At 26.8% G+C, this 15,430-nt stretch overlaps 1 protein-coding gene across 1 annotated transcript in view; it reads right to left on the bottom strand.

Moving 5' to 3' along the window:
* The window catches only part of LOC117168258 (diacylglycerol O-acyltransferase 1), a 71,202-nt gene that overhangs the window by 29,168 nt on the left and 26,604 nt on the right, over positions 1 to 15,430 (bottom strand). The window contains exons 6-7 of the mRNA XM_033353761.1: positions 14,522 to 14,677; positions 6,843 to 7,020 (exon numbers count right to left, since the gene is read on the bottom strand). Coding sequence (XP_033209652.1) covers positions 6,843 to 7,020; positions 14,522 to 14,677 — 334 coding nt within the window. The remainder of the gene's footprint in view (positions 1 to 6,842; positions 7,021 to 14,521; positions 14,678 to 15,430) is intronic.

The raw sequence follows: 15,430 nt of genomic DNA, 5'->3' as shown, positions 1-15,430 counted from the left end.
CCTGCTTTATTTCCCCTGGCCATTCTTCATTTCCCCACACCGCCCCTACTTCCCCTCCTAACAAATCCCCTTATTTTCTCTCACCTCCATTAATTTGCCTCCCTGAAATTCCACTCACATGCCCCTATTTCTACTTTCCCCGACGGTAAAGTAGTCTTCAGGTGAAACCCGAATTTCATTTTATGCTGAGAGCGAACCCAGTGGACACAGAATTTAGCAACGTCTTTACGACATCGTTACAACAACTTTACGATATCCTATGTCCATGTCGTTTCGTTGTCTTTACGATATCGTAAATAAGCCGCATGATCTGACGATGCCTTTACCACATCGTAAAGATAGCGAAACTACATGGAATTAGGATCTCGTAAAGTTGTCGTAAAGATGTAGTAACGATGTCGTAACGATGTTGTAACAATGTCGTAAAGATGTCGCTAAATTTTGTGCCCACTGGTAATCCATTTCAAATCAGACAGGGCCCTACACTTGAAATCGCATAATCTCTCGCGAGTGAAATATTTATATTGTTTTTAGAGACAATTAGGCAAATTTTTTTCTCTAAACCTCGAAGTTAACCTTTAATATGAAGCAGAACGCACGTTCTGTTTCCTCTTTTAAATTTAAATTCAAAAGTATTTTAAACCTTTTTAAAATTTATAATAACTTTATTGTAATCTTTCTTATTTTAAATATGTTATTTAAGAAAAATGCTAACATCAGAATTACAGAAATAATTCAGATGAGAACGATGAAAACCTGTATTAACAATCAATAATTCTGAATTTTTCTTAAATATAAGGACTTGAATAAACAAAATTTTTTGACATTGGATTGATGATTTTTCCTGATGAAACGTCGGCAACTTTTTACTAATGGAATAAAGGATCTTCTTCACATCATTGGTCTTTTACTTGGTCTGACGTACGTCATTTTGTACATCTTACTATATTTATTATTCTCTAAACCTTTAATTCACATTCAGAAGTTGTAAATTAAACTTTTTGATTTAGAATTATTGAATTTTGTTCAACATTCGTATTTTTTGGTAGCAAATTAATCCTTTTGTTTAAAAATACTTTTTTTAAGTCGAAAATTAACCTTTTTGTGAAAGATTATTAAATTTCTTTTTTTTTTGGTCAATTAATGTTTTTATTTAAACATTTATCTTTCTTAGTTGAAAATTCAACTTTTTCGTAAAGGATTCTTGAATTTTATTAAAAATTAATCTTTTTTGGTAATAAATTTTTCTTTTTATTCAATTATTTTTTTTTACATGAAAATTCAACTGTTTCATTGAGAATTCTTGAATTTTCTTTAAAATATTTTAATTTCGGTAGTAAATCAATCTTTTTTTTGTTTAAAAAGGTATTTCTTCGTGGAAAATTCAATTTTTTGTTTGAGAATAGTTGAACTACATTCTTGAAAATTAAATTTTTTTCCTTTCTTCCCTGAAAATTAAAGTTTTTGATTGAGAATTCTTGAATTTTATTGAAAGCTCGTCTTTTTTAGTAGTAAATTAATATTTTTATTCAAAAGTTCATCTTTTTGATTGAAAATTTAACAACTAGTTTTTGAAGTATATCTACTTTTTTAGTTAAAAATTGATCTCTTTGGTTGGAAATTAAACAGTTTTGTTCAAAATTCCTTTTTTTTTTTGTTTGAAAAGTTACTTATTTTGTTATATTTTGTATATAAAATTAACTGTTTTAATAAAAATTTCGTACTTTTGATTTGACAATTCAACTGTTTTTTATAGAATATTAGTCTCATTTTATCTTGAAAGTTCAATAAATGCGTGAAAAAACTATCTAGCGGAAAATTTGTATTTTTTTTTTAATGACTTAAATAAATTTTTTAACTATTCCATTTTTGGTTACAAATTTACTCTTTCAGGGCGAATTACGTTTTTTTTCGCTAAGTACTTTTCTGATTTGGAAACAGAATTTTTTCTAAAAAGTTGTACGTTTTTGAATTTTGTGCTTTTTTTCAAAAAACCCATTTTTTCATTAAACCTCTATAAATTTCCCGCAAATTGCGATATTTATTATTTTCTTTTGGATTCTAATACGTTCATCGTCTTTCTTCAAAATCCTCCTTAAAATGGAAAAAACTTTTAAATTAACAAAATGGCAGCGGTTTTTCTAAAAAAATTAAAAATACATTTTCTCAAAAAACCCATCTTTAAATTTGTTGTCAATTTTTTTGCTTATATTTTGATAATGAATCAATATATATATATATATATATATATGTATTGTAAGTTTGATTCTTGCTAAATAACTTTTGTAGTCAGAAGAATTCTTTTTTGTTACAAATGAACTTTATACTTTTTGTTGGAAACAATGATAGATATGAAAAAATGTTTGAATAAAAGTTTGCACGTCTAAAAAAGTTCTACAAAAAATGTCTCTTGTTCTTTTGCGATATTTTTCATAGTTCACGGAAAAAATTTCAAAAACTACATTTCTAGGGAGAAAAAATTCTTCCGGCCTCAAAAATGGTTTAGCCCGCATGGTGGTTTAAAAATTTGAAGAAAATAACAAAAAAGATTTTCTTAAAAACCCTAACTTTTTAATTTTTCTAAATATGATAAATTTGAAACTATTATAAATTCTAAAGTTTAAAGATTCAGACTCAGTTCCGAAAATATATATCGACGTTATCATTTTCAATTATCTAAATTGAAGAATCAATTAATCTATTAAAATTTTTTTAAATTATACCATTTAAGCAATTTTAAATTCTAATTCCAGCTGAGAATTTGTTAAAAATACCCTATTTAAATCCGGAATTGTAATGGTTTTCGAAAAATTCCCTGTTCGAAATCATAATTTTAATTCTTTTTGAAAAATTCTCTACTTCAACTAATTGTAAGAAATATAGTTTTTTTTTTAATTCCCGGTTCTAATTCATAATTTTAATTTTTTTTCGAAAATACCTCGTTTCAACACAAAACAATAATTTTGTTCGAAAAATTCTATTTTCCATTGTGAATATGTATTCACCTGGATTAATTCCATTTCCAATTTAAAATTGATTAAAAATTGAAAATATCTTGTTCAAATCCGGAATTTTGATACTTTTCGAAAATTTTCAGTTTCAACTAAGAATTAAAATTTTTTGTGAAATTTCCTGTTCCAATTCAGACTTTTCTTCCTTTTCGAAAGTTTCCAGTACAATCTCGGAATTTCTTAAAATTCCCGGGTTCCAATTCAAAATTATTATTATTCTGGATAAATTCCAGCGCCAACTACAAATTTGTAAAAGATTATAAAGTCCCTGTCCAAATTAAAAGTTAAATTATTTTAATTTTAAATAGTTTAAAAATCCTTAAAATGCATCGAAATTTTATCTCAAGATCTTGAAATATCTACATGTTGTTTCAAAATTTTTCTAATTTAGTAATATTATTAACATTTTTTCACTGTTTCTAAATATCTTTCAAACTCATTTGAATTTCAAATAATTTTTCAAAATAAAAGATTATTTCCAAATCTCCTAGTAATCTTAAAAAATTTTATTATTCCTTTCAAACCACTTAAAATTCTTTAAAAAGTAATTTTAAATTATATAAAAAAATAACAATTTTTCACCAGAATTATCACATCAAAAATAAGAAATTTTGATAAAAAAGTTAATTTTATGCCAAGAAGGACGAATTTCCAACAAAATACAAGAACTCTCAACCCAAAAGTCGAATATTCAATTAAACTAGAATAAAAATGATTTTTAACAAAAAAAAAGGAATTTTTATAAAATAGTTTAAGAAATTTTAAATCTCCAACCAGAAAATTTATTTTTGGGAAGATCAACTTCAAAACCTAGTTCTTAAACTTTTGACTAAAAAGATGAATTTTTAAACAAAAAGATGGATTTTTAACAAAAGTCAATAATTCTGTATCAAACAGTTAAATTTTCAACTGAAAAGATTGATTTTGAAACATAATGATTAATCTACTACAAAAAGACGAATTTTCAATGAAAAAGTTTAATTTTTAGGAAAGAAAGAGTAAACAAATTTTAATTTTCAAGAAAGCAGTTCAACTATAAAACCTATTTTTTAAATTTGTAACTAAAAAGATGAATTTTGAAGACATTTTTAATGAAGTTCAAGAACTCTCAACTAAGAAGTTGAATTTTTAAATGAAAAAAAGAATAATATATCACCAAAAACTACTAATTTTCAATCAAATTCAAGAATTCTCGACTTAAAAGTTGAGTTTTTAACTAAAAAAGATAAATTTTTAAACAAAAGGATTAATTTGCCACACAAGAATATGATTTTTTAAGCAAAAAGATTAATTTACCAAAAAAAGAATTTTTAATAAAATTCAAGAATTCTCAATTTTTAGGAAAGTTGTTCAACTCCATAACCTAGTTTTCACATTTTTAACCAAAATGATGAATTTTCAAACAAAAAGACTAATTTTCCCCCAAAAAAGATGAATTTCGAATAAAATTAAAAAAGTCTCAACCAGAAAGATGATTTTGTAATTAAAAAGGATAATTTTTAAACAAAATATTTATTTACTACCCGAAAAAACGAATTTTTAACAAAATTCATGAATTCCGAACCAAGAAGTTGAAATTTAAACTAAAAAAGAAGAATTAAAAATAAAATATCGATTTACTACAAAAAAGACGCATTTTTAATAAAATTTCAGAGTTCTCAAACAAAATGTTGAATTTTGGATTTAAAATTATGCATTAGAAAAAAATTTTGCTACCACAGGACGAATTTTTAACAAAAATCAAGAATTCTTAATACTCTGAATACTCAACCAAACGGTAAATTATTCAGAGAGAAAGACAAATTTTGTTCCACCTTTTAATAAAGTAGTTCAACTTTAAAACATAGTCTTTAAATTTGTAACCAAAATAATCAATTTAAAAAAATTTTTAATTTTTAACAAAATGCATGAATTCTCAACCATAAAGTTCAATTTTTGAGTAAAAAAATAGAATTTTTAAACAAAAAGATTAATATGTTACCAATAATGCAGAAAGAGAAAAAAAGCAAAATTTTCAATAAAATTAAAGAATTCTCTATTTTTAAGAAAGTATTTCAACTTAAAAACATAGTTGTTACATTTTTAAATAAAACGAGAAAAAACTTTAAACAAAAAGATTAATTTTCTATCAAAAAAGGCAAATTTTCAAGTAAAAAAGTAGAATTTTTAAACAAAAAGATTAATATTCTGCCTAAAATGCAGAATTTTTAATAAAATTCAAGAATTCTCAACCGCACAGTTGAATTTTTAAGAAAGAAAGAATTGTTTCAATTTTTGAGAAAGTAGTATAACTTTAAAACCTGGTTGTAAAATTTTTAACAAAAAAGATAAATTTGAAAACAACAAGATTAATTTTATTTAAAAAACACGAATTTTTAACAAAATTTAAGATTTCTCAACCAAAAAGTTGAATGCTCAATTTAAAAAAAATGAATTTTGAAACAAAAAGATTAATTTACTCTAAAAAAGACGAATTTTTAACAAAATTCAATGATTCTGAAATAAAAAATTAAATCTGCATATTATAAAAGAGATATTTTTAAGCAAAAATATTAATTTACTACAAAAAAACGAATTTTTAACAAAATTCAAGAATTCTTAATCAAAAAGTTAAATTTCAAACTAAAAAAAAGCATTTTTAAATAAAAGGATTAATTTTAACTCAATTTACCTCAAATAACAACATGAATTCGTCACGTCTTTTCACACTAGATGGAGCTTTAAACAAAGGCAGCGTGAATTTTTGAAAAAAAAATTCCTCTATCGATCTCTTTAGTAGCTTAGTGGTAAAAGCACCCAAACGGCAATCGGAATACCTGTGAATCGATTCCAATCGGAGCGGAAAACAAGATATTTTTTCAGAAAAAGTTTAATTTAAAAAAATGTTAGTTCATAGCTGCATGTAGTCTGAAAATACGTTAAGAATTTCTGTTCCTTGAGAAGTAAATTGATAAATAATGTAGATTTCCATCCTCAGGGTTTGTGATAGATAGTAGATAGATAAGAGAAAATATACTTTTTCTAATCCATATCTATTTTTGCAATTGAGAACTAAATTCTCGAATTTAGAAACAAAATTTGAAAAGCTGCATTTTTACCTCATATCAAAGAAGTTTCTCGCACGATGTACTCAGAATGTATAAGTCATAAGCGTCCGGCACAAAATATTTATATTTGAACAAGTGAGCTACAACTAGTTTAAAGTAGGTCGGAAGTCCATCCGACAGTTTCCTCTATTATTTTCTCTACAGTACCCCTTTGAATCTAATTTTAGGAGTATCTTCTTATTTGGTCCTTGCCACGGTATGAGACAAATAAATATCAATAAAATCGTAAATAAAAAAATGAAAAATAAAAAGGTGAACTATCTTGGGATGCTCAATAGAACTGATAACTCCATATTATGTAACGCATGCCGCTATACGCTGTTATATGTATATAAGCGCATGCCGCTGTACACTGCTAATATAGTCAGAGACTCAGTGTGAGTGTCAGAGCGAAGGAGGGAGGAAAAGAGAACGAACGAGAGAGAGAGAGACTGATTCGAGAGAGAGAGAGACTGATTCGAGAGAGAGAGAGACTGATTCGAGAGAGAGAGAGATTTGGAGAGAGCGCGCGAGGTGGAGGGAGAAAAGCGGAAGAAGCGAAGGAGAAATAGAGAAGGAGAGGGAGTAAAAGAGTCAGTCACCGGGAGAAGCGAAGAAAAGATAGAGAAGAGGAAGCGTGACCCTGGAAGCGTTACCCAGTTTTGCGAGTTCACACCCTGCCATAAAAAAGTTATCGCTTCGAAAAAATCGAAAACAAGAAAATTTAAATCACCTGTTTTCTTACCTTTTACGAATTCTTTGAGTTCTGGGAAAATTCAATTCGTAGCATAGGGTTGGAGCCAGGATGTAATAGTATAGGTCCCGAAGAGTCAAATTATCCGGATACTGTACAAGAGTTATACTGCCCTCTGTTTCGTTCTTTCCCTCATCCGATTCGTACCCATTCTGCTTCAGCCCAGGAACTGCAGGGAAATAATTCAGGACTCTATAATTTACATCCATTTTTTATAATTTTACATAACTTTTTTATACCGGAAATTCCCCTTAAATATATAGGGTGTCCACTCAAATCCTCAAAAAAAAGAAATCCTGACAATGGCAGATTTCTTCAGGTATCTCAAATTTTTTCCAGGTATTAATTTTCATAGAAGGGAGCAATACAAATGTTTCGAACTTTTTAAAACAATCTACTCGGATTTTGTATACACTTTTTGCGAGTTTATTATAAATAATGTTTATTTTTGTTTATAGGGATCCAATTGATGAGTTTAAGTTAGAAAAATTATATTACAAGATATTTATAAATATATTAGCAGCCTCGATTAATTAAATTAATAAATAATATTAAGAACATAATTAATCATTACATAAATTTGTCTGAAACGTTCATGAATTTAAATTTGATTTTTAAATCAACGATATTGCAGTTTCAATTGTATAAATGAATTTTTAAACAAATAATTTAATTTCGAACTGAAAAAGCTCAAGCTTAGACCAAAAATAGAGTAGTTAACTTATATCTTGAAACTTAGAAGTTTTATTTTCAGCCGAAAAATATAATTATATTCTACTAAAATAATAAATATTTAACTGGAATACTTGCATTTTCAACCAAAAAGATGGTTCTTAAATAAAAGACATGCATTTTGAGATAAAAAAGATAAATAATCAAATAAAAATTGAAGCCAGAAGATAATTTTCAAACAAATAAATTAATATCCTAGCAAAAAGATGATTTTTTAACAAAATACATGAATTTTAAACTAAAAGAGATAAATGATCAACCAAAAAATGTATACTTAGGTTTTCATTTGAACAGATTAATTTTCTACTAAAAAAATTTTTCAGCTAAACTGATGAATTTTTTACTAAAATTATACATCTTCAAATGAATTGGAGGAATTTTAAACCTAAGGTTTGAATTTTTTAACAAAAATATGAACTTACAAACAAGAAGATTAATTTTTTTTAAATTCTATCAAAAAACATGTCAACAAAATACATGAGTTTAAAAACTGAAAAAGATAGATACTTAAACAAAAATCAAATAGTTACATTTTTAGTCGATAAAATTTAATTTTCGATAAAAAAATAATTTTTAACCAAACTGATAAATTTTCAACTGAAATGACAAATATTCGAATGAAAAAGTAGCATTTGAAACCAGAAAGTTGAATTTTTCACGAAAGAGTTTCAACTAAAAAGTTTTATTTCCAGCCAACTAAAATACTTGAATTTCCAAACAGACATGAATTTACAAGCTAATGAATATTCATTACCTACAAAAAAAATGATTTTTCAACAACATACATGAATTTTAAACTAAAAAAGATAAATAATCAACCAAAAATTAAATTGTTACGTTTTCAATTGAAAAAATTAATTTTTCAACAGAAAAAAAATTTGTAACCCAAAAAAGATGAATTTTAAACTAAAATGATCAATTTTCAAATGAAATATTGGAATTTTAAACCAGAAAGTTGAATTTTTGACAAAACAGTTTCAACTAAGAAGTTCTATTTCCAATCCAAAAATAAATTTTCTACTAAAATTATGAATATTTAACTAGAATACTTGAATTTCTAACCAATAAGATGAATTTACAAACAAGAAGGTAATTTTCAAACAAAGAAATTAATTTTCTATAAAAAAATATGATTTTTCAACAAAATACATGAATTTTCAAATAAAAAAAGATGAATAATCAAGCAAAAATTGAATAGTTATATTTTTAGTTGAATAAATTATTTTTCAAACAAAGAATTGAATTTTCATTCAAATTTTCAGCCAACAAAATTAATTTTCAATTAAACTAATGGATTTTCAAACGAAATGATAAATTTTCAATGTCCCGGAAGTTAGATCCGCAAACTTATTTTTTGTAAAAAATTTAAGTTGTGCTAAATTGTGCTAGACTTGTGCTCATTTTTGCCGTAAATGGTTTTTGAAAAATCAAAAATTACGGGCACAATTTTTGAAAAACTTTTTTTTGCTAGATCCGCAACTTCTTAATAGAGTAAAAAGAAAGGTTGTGCTAGGCGGCTCGAACTATACACAATTTCGTGCAAGAAATAAAAATTCCAAAATCCTAACCGTTTAAAAAAAAAAAAATTATTTAATTTCGAAAAAATAAAACTTGTGCTAAGTGGTGCTCGACAAATGCAGTTTTTATTCCCTCTAACAAAATTACGTGAAATCAACAGTTCTCATATAAAAACTCAAAATGTAAACTCAAAAAACATAAAATGACCAAAAATAGTCAAATTTCGAAAAAATAAAACTAGTGCTGAGTTGTTCTCGACAAATGCAGTCTTTATCCCATCCAACAAAAGTACTTGAGATCAACAGTTCTCATATGAAAACTCAAAAGGTAAACTCAAAAAACACATGTCCAAAAATAGTAAAATTTCGAAAAACTAAAACTTGTGCTAAGTGCTGCTCGACAAATGCAGTCCTTATTCCCTCTAAAGAAATTACGTGAGATCAACCGTTCTCATATGAAAACTAGAAATGTAGTTAAAACACAAAAAACATAAAATATCCAAAAATAACTACATTTCGAAAAACTAAAACTTCTGCTGAATTGTACTCGACAAATGCTGTCTTTATTCCCTCTAACAAAATTACGTGAAATCAGCAGTTCGCATACGAAAACTCTAAATGTAAGCTCAAAAAACAAAATGTCAAACAATAGTCAAATTTCGAAAAAATAAAACTGGTGCTAAGCTGTGTTCGGCAAATGAAGTCTTTATTCCCTCTAACAAAATTACGTGAAATCAACCGTTCTCTTATGAAAACTCAAAATGTGCCTAAAACACAAAAAAGTAAAATTTCGGAATTTGACTATTTTTTGACATTTTGTGTTTTTGAGTTTGCCTTTTGAGTTTTCATATGAGAACTGTTGATCTAACGTAATTTTGTTAGAGGGAATAAAGACTGAATTTTTCGAGCAGAACTTAGCACAAGTTTTATTTTTTCGAAATTTAGCTATTATTGGATCTTTATGTTTTTTGAGTTTTACTTCTTGAATTTTATTATAAGAACTGTTGATCTCATGTAATTTTGTTAGAGGGAATAAAGACAGCATTTATCGAGCACGACCTAGCACCAGTTTTGGTTCTTCGAGATTTTAAAAAATAATACATTTTTCTGGTTTCTGGTTTTTTTAAACGGTTATGTTTTTGGGATTTTTATTTCTTGCAAAAAATTGTGTAAACTTCAAGCCGCCTAGCACAACCTTTCTTCTTATTCTAGTAAGTACTTGCGCATCTAGAAAAAAAAAACGTTTTTTAAAAATTGTGCCCGTAATTTTTGATTTTTCAAAAAACCATTTACGGCACAAATAATCACAAGTCTATCACAATGTAGCACAACTTAAATTTTTTACAAAAAAGAAGTTTGCGGATCTAACTTCCGGGAAATAAATTTTCAATTAGAATAATTGATTTTTAGACAAAAAAAAATTAATTTTTAACTAAAAAAGATCAACTTTCAACCAAATAGTTGAATTTTTAATTATAAATGAACATTTTTGAACCATAAATGAAATAGTGACATTTTAAGTCAAGAAAATTAATTTTCAATCAAAGTGAAGGATTTTCAAATAAAATTATGAATGTTCGATTGGAGTGGTTGAATTTTAGACAAGAAAAGATGAACTTACAACTAAAAAATATCAGTTTACAATCAAGCTGATAGATTTTAAAGTAACTGAAATAATTAATGTTCAATTGTAATAGTTGGATTTTAAACGAAAAACATTAATTTTAAACTGAAAATGAAGTAGTTCAATTTTCAATAAAAAAAATTAATTTTTAACTAAAATTATGAAAGTTCAATTAGAATAGTTGAATTTAAAACAAACAAAAAAGATACATTTTCAATTGAAATGATATATCTTTAACTGAATTTGTTAAACTTACCGCAAAAACATTAAAAACCAAGGAGATTAATTTCTACCAAATAGTTTTAATTTACTGTTTGAAAATATGATTTTTTTTACTGAAGTGATACATTTTTAATCAAATTAATTAATTTTCTCCTAAAAAAGATATATTTTCAACCAAATACTTGGATTTTCAGCTGAAAAAAATTGAAAATCATCCACAGAGATGTATTCTCAACTAAAAAGATAGATTATTGGAATCGTGAAAGTTACATTTTCAGCCAAAGGAAATAATTTTAAAACAACATAAACATAATTTTAAAAAAAATAGTTACATTTTTCAACCAAAGCGATGAATTTGTCAATAAAACTTATGATTCTTTAAATAATAAAATTCATTTTTAAGAAAGTAGTTGAACAGTCTACAAGATAGTTAAATTTTCATTCCAAAATATTAATTCTAAACTAAAAATGTAATAGTTTATATCTCAACTGAAATTTTTTAAATTTTTAATGAAATACAATTGAATTCAACCAAAAAATAAGATTTTCCAACATGAGTTTAATATTTAACTGAGGAATATTTTTCAGTCCAAAAAGAAAAAAAAATTGCAAATAAACTCTTCAACTTTCAATAAAAAAATTAATTTCCAAACAAAAACATCCATTTTCAACCAAAAAGATTAATTTTATAAAAACAAACACGAATTTTTCATAAAATAGAAGAATTTGGAACCAGACACTTGCATTCCCAATAAAAAGGATTAATTGTCAAAAAAAAGTTACATGTTCAGCTAAAAAAATTAATTTTAGACAAAAAAACCGAATTTTTAACAAAAATAGTTAAAAGACGGTAAGGGAAAGCTTATTTTATACAGAAAGTATAATTGTTATAGTTTAATGAGAAAATTCTCCTGTGGTCTTCATTGATTGGAAATTTCGATTTCCTTGCTTCAATCTTTAAGGGATGCTAAAACATTCCCTTAAATTAATCCAAATAACTTTCTCGGTACGGGACACTTTCTGTGCTTATTTTGATATGATTACCAACCCCAATACTTCATTTAAAAAATATTCTGTGGTTTTCTTTTTAGGATATGTCAATTTCCTGGCTTGAATCATTGAGGGGCGCTGAAAGATCCCTTAAAATTAATTTAAACACTTTTCTTAGCACTGTTTTCAGGAGGGAGTTCGAGAGGCGGTCGATATTACCATTGGAATGACCGGAGTGCGCGAGTACTCAGTAGAGTATATTGCGCAATAGTATGCAATATTACGCTAGTGCGAGGCAAACCCCGAAATTATTATTATATGGGAATTGGAGTGTAATTTAATTCCCTGCTTCAAATCAAAATAATAATTGTTTTCGAAAATTTCCTATTCCAAAAAAATTGTCAGCTTTTAAAATATTAGGTACATTTAATTAGGCTCAAAAAAGATCTGGATGTCAGATTGAGGGCAATCAAAGAACATGAAAATGGTCTGGTGAAAATTGCCGAGGATTGTAACATCGGAAAACTCGTTTTGCGGCCAGATTAAATTGTGAGAGCTATATTTCCTTCTTCCCTTTTTTCATTGTCCCCTTTAAGATATATGAACTGGCAGTTTAAGCTCTACAATATCCTCTGACACAAAGGTAGAAGCAGTTCGAAAGTCGATAATAAGAACTGTAGGTGATTGGAAAAAGAAAAATGACGTCGGTTCAAATTTCTTGCTACGAGGTAGTGTTTTTTTTTTTTAAGTCAAATCTCAAATTAAGTGAAATACAAGTTCAAGTATTTATTTTTACTGTGAGAAGCGATCAAAAACATTCTGTAAAAAAAGTAAAGCCCTTTGAACTCCGCTGGAATTCGAGCCCACGACCTTGATTTTCTGAACGACTGCTCTACCAACTGAGCTACGGGTGCAAGCAAGTTTTTCGCACACAAAACTTTACGATTTCCAGCCCTTCTAACATACACAATTAAAAAATTTTTTTTATCTAAGATTCATAATTCAGTAATCTTCATCAGTTCTAAGAGAAGATTCCGTATTTATCAACGCAAATTAGAAATATATGGTATCAACCCAATTGACTCAAGAAACCTTAGAGATATTTTTACACCATGAAGACAAGATAGAATTTTTTGAATTAAACTATAAATAAAATTTTCTGTTAAAAAATCAAAGCCTTTCAACTCCGCTGGGATTCGAGCCCAGAACCTTTTGTTTGCCGAACGGTGCACAGTGGGGCAAAAAAACGTCCGTGGGCAAATTGATTTTCAGAAGACAATTATTATCCGATTTTAACTTTTTTTTAAATGAAAGCTAATAAAATTCCGCATCAAACTTTCATGGCCAATTTTTTAATTTCTGTTGATTTTTTGGTTTATTTAATAATAAAAATGAAAAAAAAACCAATACCTTCTCATTAGGATGAGAATGTACAAATATTGACTTTGAAAGTATACCAATTTTTGAAAAATTCTGTAATTCAATCAAAAATACCTAGAAAATTGAAAGCAACTATCCAAAAAACACGTACCGCCGCAAAGTAAATGTTAAAAAATGTATTGAATTTGTTATAAACAAATGAGTGAATGAAAATGGTTTCGTGGGGATGGACGGCGCTTCGTCACTTGATTCGCACTAAATTTGAACAATTTATGGACAAAAAGAGTTTTGCAGGTAAATTCTTAAAAGTGTATGATTAATTTGTTATTTTCAAAACAATTTTTATAAACAAATACCCATATCAGGTATTTTTCTTGGAATAAAGTTCCTTCTATGGAATCGATCACGTTTTACTTGGAAATAAAACCTAAGTATGATATTTGGCCCGCAAATAAAAATTAATAATTGTTTAAACTACCTTAATTAACAAATGCACTATTTGACTCTTTTTGGAGGTAAAAACTTGATTTTTATTATGCGATTAACTGTGAATAACTGACTTCTAAATTTTTAAGAACATTTTGATGACACTAAACTATTTATTATTGTGAAAAGCAATTATTTAAACAAATTTTTATCATTTTATGTATTTATGTATAAAATACCGCTTTTTCCACGGAATTAGAAGCCAGTTATTTAACAATGATTTTTCGCTATGAATTGATAACATATGATAATTGTTGAACCGAAATTAATTAACAAATGCATTTTTTGGCTATTTTTGAGCATTTAAACTTGGTTTTTTTTTGTAATCAACTGTTAATAACACATTTTTTAACTTTTTTTCAAAGTTCGTTAACGATACACTATTATTGTTTTTATTAACAATTTAATTATAATTATATTACACAAAAAAAGAAAAAAAAATTTAGTTTACAACTGCATTAGCCGAGACAAATTTTTAAACTATATTATTGATAAAAATAATAATATATCGTCATCGAACTATCGAAAAAAGTTGAAAAAAAATGTTATTAACAGTTGATTACACTAAAAAACAAGTTTAAATGCTGAAAAATAGCCAAATAATTCATTTGTTTATTAAGTTTCACAATGAAAATGTTAGATAAAGCATGTAAAATTTTATAATCAGGTCCGTTTTTTAGTGGAGAAGTTAAAAATGTCAAATTTAGATAATGAATTACCTTGCAAATTGTTGTAAGAGAGTGACTGCCTTCGCATTTTACCCTGGCTCGTATTTTTAATTATGTTGCTGAGACGGCACCACAAGTTTACTTGCACGTAGGACCACAGTTTAAGGAATAAAATCGCATACAGCATGCATACGTACATGGCTCCAACTATAAGAAAAAAACAAAAAAGTGTATTATTTGGTAAATAAATGAAATTTTTGCTCTTCTGGGATTTCGCAATGAGATAAATATTTATTGCAGTTAATTAAAAACAGGTTTACTGCATTTTTCACCCTAGACTGGTAAACTGAGCTGGCTCATCTTCTAATGGTAAACCGGGGTTCCCCTACACCCCAAACTTGTACTGTAGCACAATGCTTTCTATGTGCAGTGAAAGAACTTTAATGTAGATTATTTTCTTCTTTTTTTAGTGTAGAAAACAATGGTAATAACAATATTCTCTTAATTTTTCAAAAAATGTTGAATAATTTGGTAAATATGAAAAAAAACCTGGAAATTCCGCAAAATTGACTTTTTTTATCAAAAGTAACGTAGTTTTTCAAGAAATTGGCCAATTTCAAAAAATAAAACGGGTTTTTAAAGAAAAATAATCGCGCTTTAAGGACATATGAGCCACTTTTGCTTTTTCTTTAAAAATCCTAATTATTTGAGCATCCGAAGTAGAGGAAATTTAAGAAATCTGACAAAGGGTAAAAATCTTAAAAGTACTAGTGTAATTGATTATTAAAAATTCAGATTTATTATAAAGAATGAAAAATTGTTATAAATATTCAAAAATAAGGAAAAATTTATGAAAGCATGTATGTTTAATCTACAGAGGAGCAATTAGAGCACAGGACTGCAGTCAGGCTGCACAATTGTTAGCGAGAAGCCATTTTCTGAAGAAAATTTGATCCTTAT

Source organism: Belonocnema kinseyi, chromosome 2 (genome assembly GCF_010883055.1).
Source record: "Belonocnema kinseyi isolate 2016_QV_RU_SX_M_011 chromosome 2, B_treatae_v1, whole genome shotgun sequence".
Taxonomy (NCBI): Eukaryota; Metazoa; Arthropoda; class Insecta; order Hymenoptera; family Cynipidae; genus Belonocnema; species Belonocnema kinseyi.
Note: the sequence above shows the minus strand (reverse complement) of the source record. Positions and strands in the feature narration are given on the sequence as shown.